The 23274-nt window shown below is 42.7% G+C and overlaps 1 protein-coding gene across 1 annotated transcript in view; it reads right to left on the reverse strand.

Moving 5' to 3' along the window:
* Nucleotides 1-23274, reverse strand: part of ptprdb (protein tyrosine phosphatase receptor type Db) — a 101111-nt gene that overhangs the window by 16395 nt on the left and 61442 nt on the right. Inside the window, 22 exon segments of the mRNA XM_061679016.1 lie at nucleotides 2351-2526; nucleotides 4453-4576; nucleotides 8807-8904; nucleotides 10164-10276; nucleotides 10911-10922; nucleotides 11501-11661; nucleotides 11748-11840; nucleotides 11842-11973; nucleotides 13543-13636; nucleotides 14570-14826; nucleotides 15381-15475; nucleotides 15817-16404; nucleotides 16975-17092; nucleotides 17653-17679; nucleotides 17788-17981; nucleotides 18920-19222; nucleotides 20108-20252; nucleotides 20447-20592; nucleotides 20676-20823; nucleotides 21056-21181; nucleotides 21990-22187; nucleotides 22473-22582. Of these exon segments, the coding sequence (XP_061535000.1) occupies nucleotides 2351-2526; nucleotides 4453-4576; nucleotides 8807-8904; nucleotides 10164-10276; nucleotides 10911-10922; nucleotides 11501-11661; nucleotides 11748-11840; nucleotides 11842-11973; nucleotides 13543-13636; nucleotides 14570-14826; nucleotides 15381-15475; nucleotides 15817-16404; nucleotides 16975-17092; nucleotides 17653-17679; nucleotides 17788-17981; nucleotides 18920-19222; nucleotides 20108-20252; nucleotides 20447-20592; nucleotides 20676-20823; nucleotides 21056-21181; nucleotides 21990-22187; nucleotides 22473-22582 (3458 nt within the window).

Raw genomic sequence — 23274 nt, forward strand, 5'->3', positions numbered from 1 at the left:
ATTAACTTCGAATTTGATGGCTGCAACACGTTCCAAAAAGCTGGGACAGGGTCATGTTTACCACTGTGTTCCATCACCTTTTCTTTGAACAACATTCAATTCACGTTTGGGAACTGAGGAGACTAATTGTGGAAGCTTTGTAGGTGGAATTCTTTCCCATTCTTGCTCGATGTACAGCTTCAGCCGTTCAACAGTCCGGGGTCTCCGTTGTCCTATTTTACGCTTCACATTTTCAATGGGAGACAGGTCTGGACTGCAGGCAGGCCAGTCTCGTACCCGCACTCTTTTACTACGAAGCCACGCTGTTGTAACACGTGCAGAATGTGGTTTGGCATTGTCTTGCTGAAATAAGCAGGGGCGTCCATGAAAAAGGCTTTGCTTGGATGGCAGCAAACCTGTATGTACCTTTCAGCATTAATGGTGCCTTCACAGATGTGTAAGTTACCCATGCCATTGGCACTAACACAGCCCCATATCATCACAGATGCTGGCTTTTGAACTTTGCATCCATAACAATCCGGATGGTTCTTTTCCTCTTTGGCCCGGAGGACACGACGGCCACAATTTCCCAAAACAATTTGAAATGTGGACTCGTCGAACCACAGAACACTTTTCCACCTTGCGTCAGTCCATCTTAGATGAGCTCGGGCCCAGAGAAGCCGGCGGCGTTTCTGGGTCTTGTTGCTTAATGGCTTTTGCTTTGCATAGTAGAGTTTCAAGTTGCACTTACGGACGTAGCGCCGAACTGTATTTACTGACATTGGTTTTCTGAAGTGTTCCTGAGCCCACGTGGTGATATCCTATACACGTTGATGTCGGTTTTTGACGCAGTGCCGCCTGAGGGATCGAAGGTCACGGGCATTCAATGTCGGTTTTCGGCCTTTCCGCTTACATGCAGTGATTTCTCCAGATTCTCTGAACCTTTTGATGATATTATGGAGTGTAGATGATGAAATCCCTAAATTCCTTGCAATTGTACATTGAGGAACATTGTCCTTAAACTGTTCGACTATTTTCTCACGCACTTGTTCACAAAGAGGTCAACCTCGCCCCATCTTTACTTGTGAATGACTGAGCAATTCAGGGAAGCTCCTTTTATACCCAATCATGGCATCCACCTGTTCCCAATTAGCCTGTTCACCTGTGGGATGTTCCAAACAGGTGTTTGATGAGCATTCCTCAACTTTCTCAGTCTTTTTTGCTACCTGTCCCAGCTTTTTTGGAACGTGTTGCAGCCATAAAATTCCAAGTGAATGATTATTTGCTAAAACAATCAAGTGTATCAGTGTGAACATTAAATATCTTGTCTTGGTAGTGTATTCAATTAAATATAGGTTGAACATGATTTGTAAATCATTGTATTCTGTTTTTATTTATGTTTAACACAACGTCCCAACATCATTGGAATTGGGGTTATACTACGTAGATCAGGGGTATCAAACTCATTTTTGTCACAGGCCACATCGTAGTTATGACTTCCCTCGGAGGGCCGCTACAACTGTGAATCCATATAAATGAAAGATTACCTCATATACTGTAGTTATATACAGTATACACAATACTGTGATGAATAACCAGTTTTGAAATCAGAAGCCTATAAAACATGTTTTTTGACTATTACATTTCTTTTCAAAGTGGAATTGGTAACAAAAGAATGCTTGCACATATCTCTATGGGATTACATAAAATGATGTGGCGGGCCGGATCTGGCCCCCGGGCCACCAGTTTGACACCTGTGTGCTAGATTGTATTTGGGTCAATGTCGAAATATTTTTGCTCGGCACCTTTTTTTTCATTTTAAACTACACTACGAACTTCAGCTTTACAGATGCCATGTGAAGTGTGGGTATCGTGACAAATGATGTCAACGATAGTAAAGGTAATAACACCCACCGTTATCTTTTTTTTTTCCCCACAGAGAAAAAGTGTGAATGATGCACCCAGGGGCATGCAGATATGAGACCACTGCTTGAGGAAATAATGTAGTCCAATTTAAAATGAATAACCGTTTATATCATTTCATATTAAATCCTTGTTTGAAAATGTTGACTTGTATTGTGCTCCGGCCTCGCACTGCATTATACTTCCAATTATATGGGACCTTTATTCGAGAAATGTTTCTTTCTTTTTTTTTTTTTTTTTTTTACAAATCATCATAAAAAACAGCACCAGTGAGATCTGCATTGTTAAAATTCACAATAAAGTGACCGTGGTGTTTGCCTCTGCTGGTATACTGTTATTCTTGGCAATATGCAACGGTTTCCACTTGCGGATGATATATTTCATGCAATTCCATCCATGCCCTTCGCCAGCCTAGTCTGTCTTTGCTGTTCCGTCCGACAAGTCTTACCCTTGACTTCTCCTCCAGCTTGGTCATCATGATAATGTTGGCTGTATGTTGCTCCCACACCATCCTCCAGAAGTCTCCGAAGGTCTCCGGAAGGGAACCCTGAGTGGCGATGTAGGCGTTTTGACGCCGGTACCCGTCGATATAGTTGCCGTTGATGTAGTCACTCCCTGGGACGCCTGCGCATGAAGAATGCATGTGGTGAAGGGTGATGACGAGAAAGTCGCATCATGAATGTGACAAACATGTTCAATTGTTGTTGATTGTTATTCTGATATCCTGTGAATCAATCTGTATGGATTCATCGCAGGTTTATGTCACAATAACGGTCCTTTGGTGATGGGTTGTTCAGCCGCCTTGTTTTATAATACCTACCGAGACGATCACGCGTCTAATCTGAGCTGTGGCTTTGCAATGGCAATATGACTGTAAGGCCGTCCGTCTGTAAGACGAGGCTGACACGGCTTGTGTCCTGGAAGGGATCGTAATGTGTGTGTGTGTGTGTGTGTGTGTGTGTGTGTGTGTGTGTGTGTGTGTGCGTGCGTGCGTGTGTTGTGAGAGGCCATCTGTGTGTGTTTGATTTTGGATCAGTGCTGCTCATCTGGGGCCTAATACCATAATCCCCAAATTCACTGAGTCATAGCTCAAACAAACAAACGTACACAAGAAATACACACACGGAAACACACACACACACGGAAACACGCACGCGCACTCAGCAGTGACCTGATTATGCCAAAGTGGGGCATACAAACTCCTTTTTTTTGCATCTTTTGATGGCAATTTACATTAACAGTGACAAAATGCAGACGGCTGACAGATGAAGGTAAATAAACTTGCGCATTTCGTCTAAGAAGTATCATAGACTTTTTAATTTTTCTGCAACTCTATCGGATGAATGAACAGCATTTCTCCAAAATATTTTCCCCTCAGCAAGTTCAATTCGCTACTCTATGGTTATCTTCACAATTTTCCTCTTGGTGATTACTGGTAACTTACTGTCGAGGAATCACACAAAAAAACGAAGAAAAAAAGCAACCTTCAGATAAGTGGTGGTCAAACTTTTGCGCTCAGAGGAACACGTACAGATGGGCCAGTCATTCATAGATAAGGTTAAAAAAAAGACAAAAAATACGAATGCAAAATGTTGAAAACATTTTAGTTCAATCATTAATTCTCACTTAAAAAATGTTTTATAGTTAATTTGATTATAATTAATTAACCAATTGTTTAATTCAAACGTATATGTAAAAGCCATTATTTTAGTGACATTTTTTAAAATTAGATTTATTTACCTCAAATCATTAAAGCAATTATTTAATGGGATAAATGAATAAAAAATAAAATAAAAATGGAATAAATGGATTTGAATGGGCACATTTTTGTAAACGTAATGCAACAAATATTACAGGACTTTTGAGGATGTAAATGCTCAGCGGGCCGGATTAAACAATGGAGCGGGCCGTATGTGGCCCGTGGGCCAGACGTTGCCTATCGCTGCTTTAGTTGCCTGAACTCTGAACTCAATCAAGTACGAGGGTGGAGTTTTTTGCGTTACCGTGGAAGTGCGTGTGTGCGCATGCGTCTGCGTGTGCGTGTGCGGGGGAGAAAAGGCCAGGAAGTGAAGGCGCATAACCGTGCACGACTTCTGCACGAATCTACAGTATGTGCATGCGCTCGCTTGGGCTGTGTATATATACAGTATATTAGGCAGAGATACAGACAGACAAACAGATGCTGCTGGAGGACAAGTGGGGGTTGGGCCAGGGGGGCTCCTCACACATGCTCTGCCCAGATAAGGCTCATCTGTTTGGGTTTGGCCACCCACCTTCTCCCTCTCTCAATATTGCTGCTGCCAGTTTCTCTGCCTGGGGTCGATCGCACCTGAGGTGGCTGAATGCGCCTCAGACTGAAGACAGTTCTTTTGTCGCACGCCGGGAAATTATATCAGTAAAGAGGGTGTAAATAAATGACAACCTTTGTGCTGTTTGAGATATGGGAATCTGAGCTCAAGCCTCCTGCTGTTTTTCTTCCACTCCATCGAAACGAGAGCAATCTCGTGCAGGCCCACGCCCACACACAGACACGTTGGCAGCATGTCTTACCCTCAATGCCTGAGAGTATCACCCTGGAGTGGTCGTAGGCAATGACGTTAGCGTAGCGGTTCTTTGGTTTGTTGACTTCCAAGTTGGAGTTCTCCCACGTGAACTGCTGACCAGGGTCAACAGACTGCGAGGCACAAAAAGACAAAAGTTACAAACATGGAGACTCGGGCTTGTTTTGGACGTCGTTCACAGGCACGTTGGCACTTTGCAGTGTTTTGAATCAAAATGAAAGCTTGTTTTTGAAAGGGTTCTTCCTGCATATGGTCTGGCAGCTAGACTACTGTCTGACAAATCACCACAGCGTGGATGTTTGCGTGCCATGATTTGAAGGGAAATGGAGAAATTGACATCTGGAACAGCATCAAGAGGAAGAAGAATGGGAATGTTTCATGTACCGGAGCTTCAAGATGTTCTTGAGTAGTAATGAAATGTACTTCCTGTCCATAGCTTCAGTTTGTGCCTAGCTTGTACGTTTACGCCCGTGTTGGCGTATAGATGGGCCCTCTCCTCATTACACTGGGTTACAATTTTGTTGTTGTTGTCTAATTTGTAATTTGTCTGTGTTTTTTTTTTTCCAACTGATTTGGGGCAATTCTGCATCACTGAATCCGAAAAGGATATTTCATATATCATCATTGTTCATAATTCAGGGCATGAACCTCCGTTTATTTGAACTTCAAAAGCAAAAAATACCTGTACATGTAAACGAAAACGTGGCATTAGTTCAAGGAGTTGACCTGATTGAGCAAAACTAATTCAGCACATCAAAATTGTCCTGAATCAGCTACAAAATCTCAGACAATAAATTTGTTGTGGACCAGTGTTACGCTTCAAACACTCACCAGCTACAATATTCATCCAATTTAATAACAGAGTTTTATAATAATAAAAACAAAAAAATCTGTCAAAAGTTCTCAGGGTACTCATAACCATAAATAATTGAAAATAGCTCAATAAGTAAATAGTCAAAGTAAATCATTCGCAGTCTTAACACCACTGCAAAACTATGACAACAAACCAAAAAGTATTATTCAATACCACTAATAAATACACATAATAAATACTACCGGAGACAAATTCCTTGTGTGTCTTTGGACATACTTGGCAAATAAAGATGATTCTGATTCTGATCTGAAAATATCAGGCAAAATTACATTTAGTATCTTTAAATATCATTTTCCAGTACATTTTACACATTTTGAAGTACTTATTGAATGTTTTTTTGTAATTGTTTAGTCGAATTAAAATAATATGTACATTTATTCAATCAAATCATAATATAACACCACCAACAATAATAGAAATAACTTCTGTAACACTTGTATCATTTTACTCTTACAGTGCCAATTAAAAATTCATTCAGTAAATTGGACATTTGTAATACTTTTTCCAATTCAAAAAATTATTACTTTAAGGATTAAAATTGGTATTGGAAAATCAAAAGATAAAAAAAAAACTGAGCACGAGTATAACAGATTGGTACTACTTAAGACTGTGGCTGGTGAGCTTGAAAGTGCAGCACCCTTTCCGTTCATCCATTTACTGTTGTTGTCGTCGTTAGGGTAGCGAGGGAGCAGGAGCCTTTCCCAGCTGACTTTGAGTACACGCTAGACCGCGGTACAGTTTCCCTCAGGTCAACTGTAACGCACCGCTCGACCATTCCGAACGAAGTACAAAGTGACCAGTTCAAGAAATGCAGGCCAAACGGGATCTTGTGCAGAACACAAAATGATGTTGGGACTTTTCGCTCGCTGCCTACCGAGCGAAGAATGAGCTGAGCGAGAATGATCCACGCTCACGAAAGATTCCTCTCGGAAAGTTGCGTTGGACCGACACGTGAAGTTCCTGCAGGCTAATTACAGTGTAAGCATCTCTGCAAGCAGGGAGAGGCAGACGTGAGGTCGTTACGGAGCTGTCAACGGAGAGAGATGACGACGAGAGAGCCAGAGCAATTTAGCAATTGTGAATATTATACGACACATACTGTAATTATGGTTTGGTCGGGGGAAAATGGACACGGGTGGTACCGTGGGTGCGCGTGCGCGCATGTGCGTGAGTTTTACAGCCATCCTGTGGCTCTGCCCAATATCATGTGTGCCTGATTATTTCACCGCAATCATTTCTGCTCTCCCCCTCAATGCCTTTGCCATCCATCTCTCCCGCTCGCTCGTTAGGGGCTCGCCAGCGAACAAAGCGCACAGTCATGCGGAGAGAAGGCCGCGAGGCTCAAACCGCACGGCTGCTTCCCACACCGGCTCGTCCATCCTTCTGCGCGCCTTCTCCCAAAGCCTTTTTCTCCTCTTTTCGCTAATGTGCTCTTGTCTTCCTCTAGAAGACTGCCACACACCATTTCTTCCTCTCGTGCGGGAGCCAAATAGAGGCTCATGTCTCCATCGCTGTATCCAGACCTAATCCAAAAACCCTGGTTAATGTCTCTCTGCGGAGCTAATTGTGATGCTGGCTCTATTTGCTAAACTGCCAGTATTTTGGAGAGCCTTTCTGTGATAGACATTAATTGTGGTGCAAAAAAAACAACAACCTTGAAACTGGAATACACACTGAGTGGCTTTATGCGTCTCATGGCGAGGCTGCAGTGCCTTTATATTTCTATCTGCCTCTCCTCTTTCTGCACCAGTGGACCGGATAATAATCTGGCTGTAAGCAAACTTTCCTTGAGCCTTGCAATTTCAATTTCCATCTTGAAGCTGTGCGGATAAGAGCACGAACGGCAGAATGGGAAATGTGCTCAATCTTGCATCGCTGTGATCAATATACTGTATGCTATAAGGACAAAAGCAATAGCACAGCTGGCCATTACAAAACATGCCGTTGTTTTCCCATTTACATTCCCCGCTCTTCTGGGAATACTTGCTACAGTATTTTGGAGCGTGTCCACTCATCCAGAAGAACACACGTGAGGTTACAGGTCACTGATTCTTCCACACCAAACTCATCCCAGCACATGTGCACAAAGTAAGGTCAATACCTTACTTTCAATACCTTACTTTGTTTTTCACCCCTTTTGTTAAGGAAGCCCCGAAAAAACTCCGCTGGCACCTTCACCTTCACCTTCAAAAGGCAGTCCATTTTTGTGCATTCTAGGGTTTCCATGATCTTTCCGTATAAACACACATTTTCTGATATTATTTTCTTCAGATGAAACTAAATCTGGTCTTTTCAGTCATCAAGCAAAACCGCTGAGTCTGGTGCACGCTCAACACATCCCCTCACCCGAAGAACTCCGTCCCCGCACTGAAAGATGGCGGTGGCGACATCGTGCTGTGGGGATGTTTGGTGCTATAAATCAGTATTATTCTCGAGGGAAACCTGCACCAGTCTGTCAAACCTGAAGGACCTGGATCAGTTTGCCCCTGATGGGATGGACAAAGATGGCCAGAGGCAAGATGTGGCAAGCTCATTGAGACTTATTAAAAAAACATTTGCAGCCGCGAATGCCGCAAAAGGTGGCTCTTCAAACTTCGGACTTTAGGAGGTGAATAATTAGGCGCATGACAATTTCAAGTTTGTTATTTCAAGAATTATTTTGGGTTGGTACAGTATATTTCTCATTGCACTTCAAAACTTAAGACTGCTGTGAAGCTCTATCAAATAAAGTTTAGATAAAGAAATTGTTTCAATTAGAGGTTGTTATGTCATGAAAAGCCAAGTGGGAAGAATATCCCACTTGTATATTTTTCTATATTTTACGGATCCTCGCAAGATTTAAGGGTTTTGCGCTTCGGTCTAGGATTCTTACCTAGTTTTGAGGATTTTTGATGATAATTCCCTATTTTCCGCCGTTAGGCCGCAACCCCCTCTGTCCAAATTTGGTGAATTTCAAATCGATGCCATTGGTCAGTGCCCACGCGGTTATGTTATTTGGACAAATTATTGAGCAATATGAAGTGTTGAAAATGGCTTGCTCTCTTTGACGATGTAATGTTTATGGCTCAACAAACATGCAGTTTTTGTTGGTTTCTTGAAAAGTGATGGTTTTGGAGATGCGAGGTTTCTGCCCGACGCCAGCGCTATTTTTTCACAGTGGGTCTCTGGGCATGGTAGCAAATGTGGCTTGCGCGTCTAAGTGGGGTTTCTGTGGGTCCTCTGGTTCCTTCTACATAACAATAACTGAATGTGATGTTATATGAAAACTGTAAAATTGCCCATAGGTGTGAATACCTTTTTGTGTGCCATGTGGTACATACCAGAATGTGAGTGAAATATGACAGACAGAGTTGTATCCAAAGTGACTCAAACTGGGCAAGGAATTGATGGTCCCAATTTAACATGGATGCTGACCAGACAAACTCCTCAATTTGGAGATTCTCAGCAGGCAAATGATCGGCATTCCTACCTCGTACTCTTGTGAGAACTTGAGGTTGTCGTTTGCCTTGAGGCGCTCAATGTTATCTGCCAGCTCCGAGATGGGGACGGGCGGGTGGCTCGCCATGCCTGCCGAGCACAAGGGTAGGAAAAAAAGACAAAAAAAAAGAGACCATTTTGGAACATGTACAACTCCGCTTGTTTTTGGAAAGCAAAATGTTAGGAGTTTTTTATTTTTTTAGTGTGACAACAGTCACAGCGGAGAAAGCAAATGGAAGCGTTTCTTTGTTAAGTGACTATTTTCTCTCCAAAGCAGACAGAAAGAACAATGTGCGCGTTTGGAAAGTTACTGAGGCGCGACAGAATGCCCTTTGAGTCGATGCAACACGGCTGGTGGAGATTAAAAAAAGGCTTTGACACAGGTGGTTAAAAATTCAACATTGGGGGAAAAAAACACTTTTAACATAATACGGTGGAACCTCCAAATGTGATTGCCTCCGAAGTCGAACATTATGCTCGTTATTTGCAGAAGAAAATACGGCTCTTAAAAGACGAGAATATCAGGCATGTGCGTTACATGTAAAGTTGCTTCACAGTTTATAATCACGCTCAGTTTTGATTGCATTGCATCATACTGAAAGGTGTTTCTCTCATATTTTGGACTATCTAGATTTTTGTTTTTGTAAAAACGTCTAAAGGCTTCGTCTCTATGAGAATGAGAAAGGTCAGCAATGACAAAAGGTCAAATGTAATGACAAAAGGTCAAATGACAAACTTGACAAAATTGGACTTATTGCGACATAGGAAAAGCAGCAATACACTCGTCTCTGTCCTAATAGCAAGATGCAAGAATCAATCTGTGTAGCTCGCAATCAAAGTTAACGGCCAGAACGTGATTGTTTTTCTTTTCTTTTAGCAGCTTAACTTCTTTTTACGCAACAGTTACAATATTACGTTGCTTGTTTAATGAATGAGATGACCTTGCAACAAGCCGTTTTCTACGGGAATTAGAGTTTCTAAATACGAACAATAAAGAAGGTCGACCAGCGCCCTGGAAAAAAAGGCATTCAACCTTAGAGGTTCCACTGTAAAACAAAAGCTTATTGACAAGATGTTGTCAATTCAAGCAGCTTCGTCCAACGTGGGATGGAAGTTAGTGAGCGTGAACGTCTAAAACAAACACAGACAGATCGAAAGAATGTGAGCGAGGAACTGGCGAGGAGGAACATTATGACAGCAAAACTTTGGCGGACTGTGAGACCAACTAACTTGACAAACGCCGATAACCACGGTACACTGATACACGGTAGGCTGAAAAGGAAACAGTAGCGGGGTTAAAGAAAACAAAACGCAGAAAAAAGCAGAGGGTTTTGCGCAGATATGCATACCTGGAGTCTGGAAGTTGATTCTACGCAGCTCCACGGGATCGGTGGGATGGTGCGATGACATGGCTTTGCTGCAGGGGAAACTGCCCTTCCTGCCCTCCGCCTCGGCTCGTTTCCTGGGAATAACATCGGGACAACGTTTACGTGCAGCTTAACCTTCTTCGCTTTAATGCCGTACCAAAGAAATGCCATTCAAATTTGTGTAACGCTTGTCAATACTCAACTCAATTCTTAAAGTGTTGCTGGATGTTTGTTGTGTGAATGCTGAGAGACTAGCAGTGTGTAAAAACAAAACAAAACAAAAACAAATTAGGCATTGCATTACTTTTCCACTTGTTTTCAATCTGATTTAATAGCAGCGCCATAGCTTAAAACGCATTCAAATAACAAAATGAGGTGACCTATTAGTTAGGAAATATTAAACTGTAGCTGTCAAAAGATAATAGCGAGATAATTGAAAACAATTAGAAGAAGCCATGTCTGGACCACTTATTGTCGAGCCACAACAATATCTATGATATGCTGGGATGTATTAACCCTTAGTGGATAATCCATTTCTTCGGTTGGCATATTGGCTTGGTGAGAACATCTGTCAGCATTCACACGCACTTTCGCGGAACTGAAATGTCTATTATTACATTGAAATTGAGTCTTTACATAAATAGAAATGCATCTTAGGAAACCTTATTTTTGCCTAACAACAACAAAAGCAATGGATAGACCAAACAAACCTTAGAGGTTATTTATTACCTGTCGGGTTTGCTGGATCCAGGCGGGAGAGGAAGGAGCGCAAAAAGGAATAAACAAGGATGGACAACATTATTATCTGTGACTGCACTTCCTCTTCTCTTTTACAATTCTGTATTATTCAACAACAAGAGACTACAATTGGAATCCATCATCCTATCATTGTCTTATAAAAGCATCTCAGATGGGTGCATGCATGTATATTTAAAACTTCACTCTGCACGGCGCAGCTCAGCATCAAGGTGCTCGCTAATGTCCGGTGAGCATCCTGAACTTTAAATACATTAGCGTCATGGATATTTATTTTGCCATAGCGCATCTGCTGCAGCAATTGATTATGTGTGCTAACAAAGCTTCAGCCAGGAGCGCTGATGATGATCATAAAGAATGATCATATTTGATCGATGAAAATATCTCCCATTCATTTGCGAGACTGAACAGCAGACTAAAATGTTTGAGAGCCTTAAATGGAACAAAGAGGTTTTGAAAGCTGTGTATATGTCAAATACTTCCCCAGTCTAAAGCATCTGGATTTGGTTACTTTATCAATGGTTTCTTCAGAATAAGTACGGTACTTAGCATGCTGCTCTTACCTTTTGAAGAGAAGGATGGCAATGACAATGCACACGATGAAGATGACGGCCAACACAGGACCGACGACCCACAAGAGGCCCTCTTCCTCGTCGACAATTGGCTGCGGGTCCACATCCGATGAGGTCACGGGATCGGAGTACGGACTGGTGGAGAACATAGTCTGTGGATGAGCGCGGGAGACGATACAGTTAATGTTTCAATATACAACGTGTCGACTGGACTCTCGAGGATGTGCTTGTATTTTACGTTCTCCGAAAGGTCAAGCAGGGCGAGCACAAAGAAGACGTATTCCTGCCCGTTCTGCAGCGGACGGTTGCGGAAGTCGCCGTAGTTTCCGTCCGTCGCCGAGCGTGAACTCCCTGGGGAGGGTTTTGAACTGAGCGTTGACGTAAGCCCTGGGATCCGATTGGCCGGCCTGTCTGCGGATACGGAGGGAACGGCTTACGCTGGTTCTGTTAATCTCTCTCAGCAACTGACATGGAAGAAGGGCACAGCAGGCGGGAGCAATTAGCAACGTCTGGGTTAAAAACATGAGATTAGCATACACAAAACTGATGACAAACAATCATTTGGAAACTGTAAAGGTACACAGGATATGAATGCAGTGAGGGATTTAAGGTCACGGGCATTCTATGTTGGTTGTTGGCCTTGCCGCTTACATGCAGAGATTTCTCCCGATTCTCTGAATCTTTGATGGAATTATGGACTGTAAATGATGAAATCCCTAAATTCCTTGCGATTGTACATTGACAAACGTTGTTCTTAAACTATTCGCTCGCGCAGTTGTTCACAAAGTGGTGAACCTCGCCCCCTCCTTGCTTGTGAACAAGTGCCCCTTTCGGGACTGCTCCTTTTATACCCAATCGTGACACTCACCTGTTGCCAATTAACCTGTGGAATGTTCCAAGTGTTTATTTATTTATTTTTTTTTAAATTAGCGTTCCTCAACTTTCTCAGGCTTTTGCTGCTCCTATCCGAGCTTTTTCGGAACGTGTTGCAGGCATCAAATTCCAAATGAGAAATATTTGGAAAAACAAAACAAACGAAACAATAATGTTCATCAGTTGGAACATTAAATATCTTGTCTTTGTGGTGTGCTCAAGTATATTTAGTAGGTTGAAAAGGCTTTGCAAATGTTTTTATTTACATTTTACACAACGTCCCAACTTAATTCCAATTGGGGTTTGTATCCCATCCCGAGGATGCCACAGACCGTTAACAACGTATCAGCAAAAGCCACTAGGCCGCTGTGCTGCCCCCCTGTAAACCATTATTTCCTAAATATAAACTCTCTAGGATTCTACACACCACCATCAAAGTATCAACCGTCTCTTCAGAGAATATCACCAAGGTAAATCAAATATATCATCATCAGAACTGTGATCGAGTTTACCCATGCAGACGGTGGGCATGAATGTTCAATAAGCCGGTGTCATAAGTGTGCCCGCTCAACTTTAAACTTTATCGAACACCCTTTTCTTGACGTTTCACTCGCTCGGTGAGGATTCTTATTGACATCTTGTTTTTCCAACCATTGGGTCACTCGTCCTTGCAATAGTGTTCCAAATGTGTCCGATTACAAGGCCATCTCTTGTGCACAAACTTCCAATTGGAACTCTGGCAATAACTTTAGTTTTTAACGCCATTTTTAATTTTTAATTTTTATTTTGGGTTCATTGCCATGCTGAAATGTGATAATACTCCTTCACGCTAATGCTTTCTAGCAGACAGGTACATTTTTTTTGGGCCAAGACTAACTGCTACTTTTTCTTTTTAGTGGAGAACAACCTGCAGTGGTGCTTCGATTATGCTTTTTGGAAGATGTTGCACTATGTTGCAGAAATACGTCTGGCTCCACTGTACATATGATTTTTCAGCAAAATACTTCAGATGTAGTGCACTTGAGTCAGATATCATTTAAAGTGAAAAGAGTGCCAGCTTTGGATCAACCCAAAATAGACCCTGAATGTTTACAGGGTCTATTTACCGTCTTCAACCCCACAGAACTTGTCGTTTGGGATAAACACGAGGATGACTCTACCTCATCTAAGTTCATCTGGTCTGGGTCCTCCCATGGATTCAAGAACTTCCCTCCTCGCTGCTTCTTCAGTGGCACCACCACCACATAATAGCCCCTGAAACACATGAACACATCCTGAACTAAATGCAATATTGTCAATATACTGTTGCTCTATAAATCCCCACAGCTACAATGCTAAATATATATCATTAAATGAATACCTGCCTGGCAGGGTGAGTTATAATGGAGCTTTTTTTCTCTTTGAAAAAGTACGTTTCAAATGGCTTTTGTAATGGATTTGATGTGCCGGTGCTAATGAAGTTTTCCAATGACAGAGCCACGTCGGAGAACAAAAGTAAAAATGATTTTTTTTTTTTTTTTTTTTTTTTTTATCAGCTGGAGCTCCAATAGGTTCCGCCAAGCCATGAGGGCACTCGCACTAAAATGATAAATGTGTCCCCAGTGCATGACTCACTCCAATGCTCGCTGCTCGCACTTAATAACATAACTCACATTACATCAAATGTGGTGAAATGTTGAATTTGCAGCAGCACGATGAACTGATATGCTCTCAAAGACCCGAATTGCTGATGACGTATTTTAGTAATAAAATGAAACATGCAGCTGATTACAGTTTGTGTCTACATCTTTTATCAAGGTTGGGGGGAGTGTAATCAGAGCAAAAAATGACATGACGGAGGGAAACTACAACCACTGCGGCTGTTGCTGTGGAATGACTCACGCAGAGATTTACAGTGGAATTCTAAGGAGTGGACCATTTCTCTATGTTTATTCTGGGTTTGAAGGAGATTACGAGCTGTGGGAGTTGGAAGAATTGCAAGGCCGCCTACTCGTAGAGAGAAATCCCTCCTGTTTGGCGAATAAATACAAGACAGGATGCAATGGGGGATGGTGGAAATGAGCTCAAAGGGCCAATAGAGACGTTCATTATATTATGACTTAATTGGAGTGTGTCTTTTGAGATAATCACTTTTTGTGTGTGTGTGTGTGTGTGTGTGTGTGTGTGTGTAGAATGTGCTTTCCTTACTTGACTTTAGCTGCCGTCTGCACAGATGGAAGTTGCACAGTCACCATGCCATCAGCATTGGTCTGCCCCAGCACGATGGGCTTGCTTTTCAGGATATCTGGAGCAGTCGTGGCGGTGACGCGGTGCTGCAGGCCCCCGGCGCTGTTGGCTCGGTTGGTAAGCAAGAACGAGTACAAGGTGTCTGGCTGCAATCCGGTGATCAGCTTCTGAGTCTGCGTCCCATCCACTTCCACAGACTGACCCTTTCCGTACAGGATCTGAATATGATGCAGGGATTTCATTTTTTTTTAATCATTCAGCCAACACACAAAAATGCAGTAAATTGTTTTTGCAAAGGAGGTTCTATTTTATATCGGCATACTCATTCTTAACCCGGCGTTTTTTAAATAAGAGTATTCTTAAAATACCTTCAATGCCTGTATTCTTCAAATGCCTTTATTTTGCAATAACTTTGAGGTGAAACCCCACACAATTCCTCCACCCCAAATCCCTTTTCTTCTTAACGGGAAGAAAAAAAGACACCTCTCAAATCTGATCTGATTAATTTACATTTGCAAGGATGGAGAGTCACATGGTGTGTTGTCAGACCAACTTTTATCCAAAGGTCATTCAAATTGTGGCTTTTGCAGAAATGCAAATTTACCATGAAGAATCCTACTGAACAAATTCACCAATCAACAATCAGATCACATTTTCTTCCCTTTCACCCGACACATTTTTGTTAAAAACCTGAGCACATCTTACAGTCCGATAACAGCCATTCAGTTGAGTGTGTGAGAGTTTTTACATGTTGTTATGACATCATCCTTACAGTGAATGGCTGGGTAGGATTCTTGTCTCGGACCTCCCAGGACAACAGAACAGAATTCTTCATGGCGGCTTTCACTCGGAAGTTGGTGGCAAAAACTAAGATGAAAACAGAGACAAAAACAAACACAATGAGATCAACTGATGGTGAACTCTTCTTTTTTTTTGCCACAGGGCGTATCTGCGTATTAGTCTCGAGTACAAGCCATCTATTTGCTTGGGTCAGCATTCAGTCAGTGACTGGACAGACCCAAGAATCTTACCTTGCTTTGGGAAAAGGATGTTTTGTCTAAGAGTACAGCGACAACACAATGAAAAAGGACACTTAGGATGTCAGCAGATGCGCGTGTGATTGTGTGCGGGTTGGAACTAAGTTAGGACGTGTGCCTGGTGTCCTGCACGATGAAGATGAGTTGTCAGGGAGCGAGCGTGAGTCCTACCTTGGTCGAGCCGCTGCGTCCTAAACTGGACACCGGGGCTGTACGGACCGCGCCCGACAGCCGTGAACGCGCACACCCTGACATCGTACACGGTATCGGCACTCAGACCCTCCAACAAAACACTCGACCCGGGAGTGGGCACTACAACTTCTGAGGAATTGCCCCGACTGTTTATATCCTTGTACAGGACTGAGTACTTGGCAATTTTTCCATTTTGCTCAATGAGTGGCACTGATTTCCACGTCAAGCGTAGGGAGTTGGCAGAAATCTCCTCTGAGATAATATTTTCTGGATATCCAGTTGGGGAGCCTTCAGGGGTGGTCACTTCTTTAACTCCCTCCTCTCCGTAGCCCATTTTGTTACGGGCGGACAGTCTGAACACATAGTTGGCTCCCTTGTGGATGTCCTGAGCCGTGTAGCGATTCTCTTTGGTGGGGAACTCCACCACTGTGAAGGGAAGGACGTCGATGCGGCCAAAGGTCAGGCGGTAACCCAGGAGCGGCGTGACCTGATTTGGCGGCGGGTACCACTGAAGCAGAGCAGTGCCCGAGTCAGTTGCGCTCACCATGAGTTTGGGCTGTTCAGGTACTACAAAAGAAATCAGGAGAAAAGAGTGTGAGGAACACGGAACAATGACGAACTGCAAAATTGTGTTATTTGAAAATAAAATAAAAACATGGTGGGAGAACTTTGCAGCGCTTAACTGATGGGTGCTTTGAAAAGCAAGCTGTTAATATGTTTTTCAAGAACAAATTTTGGAATTGTGGTTCAAATTTGGCTTTGCTGGATGCGATTGTTGCAACATTGCAACGGGACATGTTATGACATGAATCCCTTTGCTGTTTGTTTAAGGGTGGAGCTCTACACGGTGATGACCTTTCATTGGTGGACAGAGAATTGCTACTTGGAGACACTGCAGAATGGGAGGAGAATATATTTAGTTTATTTGGAGGACACACCCGACACCCATCAAAGTTGAGGCCACTAATGATTATTAATTGACGATATACGACTGCTGAATCTGAAAGTGCACTGCCTGACCCGCCGCCCCCGTCCCCCATCCCGCCCCAAAAGCAGAGTTGCCACTAATGGTGCTAATTATGAAGTCTCAAAAATCATTGAATGATATTAATGAATGAGTACATTTTTGTAACTTACGCGGCAGAGCAGTGCAGACGCTAACAGGTTTGCTGCGAGCGCCATCTCCCTTGGCGGTGTAAGCTCCTACTGAGATCGAGTAGGAGGTGTCTACTTTCAAGTCTCCGAGAAGCGCCTCCTGCGGAGACAAAATGTGCTCGGTCAGCTGCAACGTTTTGCAGAGTTGGCTACTACGATCTAAATGCCAAAAAGTGCCAACCTAAACATCGCAGGTAAAAACCTTCATCGTGAGAAATTCTATTTAGTTACGTTTTCTACTTTGATTGTTCACCTAGCGGCTCCTCTTGGGAAAACCAAATACCCACAAGCCTTAGAACAACGAGGCAATTTCATTTTTTTGCTGTACAGTGAAATAAATTGGGTTTGATATTAAAAGACGAATATAAGATTAATAGTCCATTACAAAATTACAATTCCTCTTCTTCTCAACATAGTTTTATATGCTAGGGTGGGGAATGCCTTGTAAGACACAAATGATTCATATCAACAGTTACCTGTGAGCGTTTTCAGATCCCTTTTTGAAAGAACTCACAGAGATAAAAGGGACCTCCAGCTAAGTCTTAAGGCCTTGCAATAAATGTAACACATTTAAGGCTGCAATCCCGTGAATACGACTGATTGACGTCTCATGCTTAATTATTCTCATTATGTAACAAGCTTAAAGAAATATTGACTCACATATTGAGCTGACTGGTCATATTCCCACTGATTATTGATGGAAAAGAAGGAGCACAGAAAAGACTTATTAATTATTAATACAAGATGATATTCATTGTAAATTAAATTCCATGGAATTCCATTTGGGAGCGTCACCTGTGAGTCCTCCATGAGGATGTCCTTGATGAAGGGCTGACCCTGAGGCTCGTCGTAGTTCATCCTCACGTAGTGGACTTGGTAGCCTCGGATCTGACCGTGCTGCAGCTCAGGGGCTGGCGCTCGCCATTTCACCCTAATGGCTGAGGCGTTCACTGTCTCTGCGTCCACCCCTCGAGGAGGACCACTTGGAACTATAAATGCATTTTGGGATAGAGGTCAAGGGTCACTGACGACGGGCACTTAAACATCAGCGCGGAGGTATTCTCTTTAATAAAAAATAGATTGGGACCAGAAAAATACACTGAAAAACTGATGTAAAAATGCAGCCATCCAAAAAGCCTAAATCTTTAGTGATGTCTGGGAAAAAGGGTCGTAAAATAGTAAAAAAAAAAAAAAAAAACGTGGGTGCTCGAGGAAAAACATGGAGGAAAAAGCAGTGACGGATAAGAAGCAAATGTAGAGAAAGATAAGAATGGCAGGTAGAAAAGGATTTGTCGCCACGGGCAGATAAACAGTGGCAGACAGTCAAAGAGAAAATACTGTTATCAAGAAAAAAAAAAAAAAAAAAAAAAAAAAACTCTCTTGTGTTGCCAAGAACTACACGCCCCCCCCGTAACACTGGAGTCAGTGTTATTGGTGGAACGCTGGGAGTATCAGCCATTAAGTAGGAATAGCCAAAATATCGCTGCCAATGTGACAAAATTAGGCAAACACATTGATAAAACGGGGCTAAAACACATTAAAAACAGCTGTTAAGGTTTTAGGGATTTGGGAGGGCAGTTAGAAGTGAGGAAAGGCCAAGGTTCAGCCAAAGTTATTGAGAGGTATTTGTTATTCCAAGAAAGGGAAATCCCAACATTGGGGTTAGAGAAGAAAAGGGCAAAAAGCGGATAAAAACAGCAGCTTGGGAAAAAGGGTTGCTGCGGATGGAGAGAAAGCGGTGGTGAGGGAAGAGAAAAGGGAGTTTTTCCACTTTGTGAAGGGATAAAGGGAAGGTTCTCAAAACTGTTTTCAAATGCATTCTCTAATTAGTTAGTCACAGGTGCTCGGAGCTCATTAGTCGTGTTAGTGGGGTAGAGGTAGCCATTGATAGCTGGGCGGAGCGTCCTAAGATTGTTTGAAAACATACCATCTTCCTCGGTGCGGATAATCAGCTGTAAACTCTCAGGTCCGTCGCCGGCTTCCGTCTGCGCCCTCACTGTTATTCCGTACTCGGTCCATTTCTCCAGGTTTTGCAAGAGATACGGAGAACCTTCCGTAGGAATGCCGTCAATCCTTTTGGAGGTTTTGTTGCCCCCCGTAGCGGAGTACTGGATGGTGTATCCCGTAATGACGCCGTTCTGAAACTCCACAGGCGGTGGTGCCCAACTTACCAGGATTCTGGTAGAAGTGGGGCTGGTGCATGTTATGTCCTGAGGAGGTGCTGAAGGAACTGATTGGCCAGTTTGAGGAGGCAGAGTTGGAATTGTTTTGGGTAAATGTGAGTTGGTGATGTGTGTGAGTTGTTATTGGGGTGAGGTGGAGGAATGGGGATGGAATGACAAGACAGAGAACAGAAGACAAAGAAACATAAAATGAAAACAAAACACTGGAGAACAGAAGCTATCAAGAAAAATGGCCCTCTGACTAGAAAGCAAGATGACGGAACAACGATACTGGATGATGGGTGTCGACTTCTGTTTGATTGATGAAAAGAGAGTGAATGACTTCAAAGAGACGCGACACAAAATAGACTGACTAGAGCTTAGAACACATAAACATACCTGCCTGGAACTTACTTGTCCTACTCAAGTCTGAGCGCTCGATCCACGATGGAGATCACATCTCCAGCTACAAACGTCTGACTTGTAAACCCACGCTTATACTGAATCTCTTACAGACCTCACATTGATAGTCAACAATAGGAAGAACTTTAACCACACTGCGCCAATCAGGAAAGAACGCCAGGTTTTGGAATTCATGTTTGACATTTGTTGAAATATCAAAACTGAGGTCAATGTAAGTCAGAATTAAGGTTGGCCTATTTGTAACAATGCAAACTAAAAAACGCTAATAATTACAAAAATGTAATAGACATTTTTCAATTCAATTCAATTTTGGATCAAATCCATGACTTGTTTGCACTTGTTAATGACTTTTGATGAACAAATGATGGTACATGTGGAAAGTCGGTATCTACGCTGAGCTACTGCTTGACCTTGGTGCTTGTGTGCACTCTTCATCCAAGTTATATCTGCACTACTTTTGCATTGTCCAAATAAAGCCTGCCTCTTTTCACACACCCCAGTCACACTGTACAATATGCAGCTGGACTTACGCGTCTGGGGCGTGTCAACGGAAACCTCGTTGGTATATGCACCGATGCCATGTTTGCTACGGGCAGCCAGTTGGAAAGTATAGGCTGAGAAAGGCTTGAGGTTCTTCAACAGGTAGGAGGTTGTCGGCTCAAAGCTCACTTTCTTCTAAAGGGGACGTGAAGACACAAGGACATGAACGTAACTTCTCATCCGTCGCTCAAGACTGTAAATATCAATAACCGTAACGCAAATTCCACGAACAGGCACTCCAAAATGTTGAGACTCGAATTGCCATTGGTGTGAATGGTAGTCCATTTCCTTTTGACGTCCAACCAACAATCAAATGAGCAAACCCTCACCTCCTCTGTATCGTCTGCTCGTCGATAAACCAGTTCATATCCCGTGATCTGGTTGTCGGGGCCGCCCTGGGGTGGCGCTACCCAGGACAACAGGATACTCGTCTCAGATTTGGCCTCTCCTTTGAACTCTGAAGGCTGGGATGGGACTACAGAGTGCAAGAACACGGTCATTATGATCTTAATTGCTTTTATCTGCCACAAGGTGGGATTCAAATTTATGGTGCCTTACCGCCAGTCTTGGCAATAATCTGCAGGTCCTGGGAAAGAGGACCATCTCCAACAGAGGTGAAAGCCAACACTCGGATGTAATACGTCTTGTTCGGAGTCAAACCCTGAATGGTGATGAAGTTGGCGCTCCGCACCATCTGCTTCTCCCACTGCATCGCAAGGCAATACGTCAACACACGCACTGACACACAGTCGGCAACTCTTCGGTCACACGCAATCAGAATCATCTTTATTTGCCAAGTATGTCCAAAACACACAAGGAATTTGTCTCTGGTAGTTGGAGCCGCTCTAGTACAACAGACAGTCAATTTACAGAACACTTTGGAGACATAAAGACATTGACAAAAAGCAATTGTGCAAAAAGATGCAATGGACAAATACCTGGTTGACTGGCAGCGTGTTGTCTGAGGTATAATACACCCTGTAGCCCACAACTTGACCGTTTGGTTCCTCTGGCTCATCCCAGTGGATGATCGCCGTTGTTGTGCTCAACATGCGACCTCTGACCTGTGAGCCAAACAGCAATAGTTCAAGTTTGGCGTGTCCTACTAGTACTAATTAAAGGAAAGGTACAGTATATGCAAATGTATCTTTGAAACTGGACATTCAATTTAAATACAGTGATACCTTGACGTACACGTAACAAAACTATATATTTCAACGGGGAAAGTTGACTTGAGATACAAGTGACTTGACGCACAAGTGTGGTCACAGAATGGATTGAACTCGTAAGGCAAGGCACTTCTGTATTTAAGACCCTTTGACGCTAATATGACTTCCATTTTTTGGAAAGATTTACCAAATTATAAGTACAGAATTGTGCAAAACATCTCAGTAAAATGAAGGATTCAGAAAAAGTGAAGAGGTCAAGACCAGCCCCAGAATGACTAACTACACATTAGTATGTATGTGTGTCTGTATGTAGTATGCCACCCGGAATCCTCCAATTTCTCATGATAGTGTGTCAAAACAGCAATTTAAACACTAATGTCCTCTTATATTAAACGGAAATGACAACTATCCTCTGGCTCTGATGGACTGTTACAAACATACAAAATTGGACAGATTACTGCAAAAAATTCAATGTACCCTCTGGTTGACAGCTAGCTAGCAAGTGATAGCTAGATTGATAGCTAGATAGATAGACGGATGGATAGATAGATCGCTGGATAGATACCTTATTCATCCTTTCGTGGAAATTCAGTGTATTCAGGTAGGTGAATCCCAATTTTCGAATGCCACATTCTTACGTCCAGGCCAAGACTGAATAACTTTGGTGAACACATTCTGTGTACTTTCAAGGCGTGGCCCTTACTTGTCGGGGAGGCGAGGAGGGCGCCTGCTCCGCAGTGCGAGCCTCCACCACTTCGCTGGACGGACCCTGGCCGATGGTGTTAACAGCTGCCACGCGGAAGTCATAATGGGAGTAAGGGCTGAGGCCGCCCACACTGTAGCGAGTGGTGGCGATGCCATCAATCTCTTTATAGGGGTCCTCGGAGCCTTTGGAACGGTGCTGGAGCGAGAGAGAGTGCAACAAGATATGAGACACAATAACATGCGGGCATTAAACCAGCACACTGGATGATTTGCGACACAACATGAGGGATTGAGCTGTGGATAGAATGTTTGGTCACGCAACATTACACGAATAAATGCCAGCAATGGGGAAAATGGAAGCTTTTAGTTTATTATTATTATTATTATTTTTTTTTTACAGTTTGAACTACTATTACTCGGTTTCATTTGTGATGCAGTAGCAACTCGCACAAGTCGGTGTGTTTGTGCGGCTGTCACTTACTTGTATGATATAATAGGAAACAGGTTCGGGGTTGCCAGAGTCCCAGGTGAGAGTGATGCTTGTTGCAGTCCTCTCAGTCACCACGGGTGTGCCAGGAGCCTTTGGGAGAGCTGAAGGCACCGCGGCGTTAAGATTTAGTGCACCTTAAAAACTGATCATTCAAAGATAATTGACCAATGCCAATACAAGCAATATGAATGATCAAAAGAACCTGAAATATGTAATAGCACATGAAATTTGGACTTCAGGTTGGAGATTACTTAAATTAGTAAAGCCTCTCAAATGTATACGATACGCACTGTAATTTCAAGTGGTGGAATATCAGATAAAGGACTCATGCAAAACACTTTAAAGTGCAGTCATGATTTCTGACCTGAGTACATTTACATTTATATCATGTCATTATATTTATAATGGTATACCCAAAAAAATATCTTTTCGCTCAATATATTAATTTTAATGTTCATTATTCAAGATTAGGACCTTTCTCTGCTCATTGGCTTGGAGAAATCACAAGGGTTTAGTGATGCGTATGATGTCCGTTTCGACTTAAGTCAAAGTAACCAAATATGGTCCCGTGCCCTATAAAGTGCTAACGAAAACAAGAGGAGAAGATTTTCATCCATTTCATTCACTGTATTTGTAAAATATATTACATTATTCCTCCCGGACGACTAACTTTACTTCAGACTTGTGCTTTCGATGGAAGTTGACTTCCGGAGTGCCCAGTTATGCATAAAAGAAAGTGAAAATTGGAATGGAATTGAATGAAAGACTTTTGAGATACAAGGTCAAAGAAACC

Source organism: Phycodurus eques, chromosome 6 (genome assembly GCF_024500275.1).
Source record: "Phycodurus eques isolate BA_2022a chromosome 6, UOR_Pequ_1.1, whole genome shotgun sequence".
NCBI lineage: Eukaryota > Metazoa > Chordata > Actinopteri > Syngnathiformes > Syngnathidae > Phycodurus > Phycodurus eques.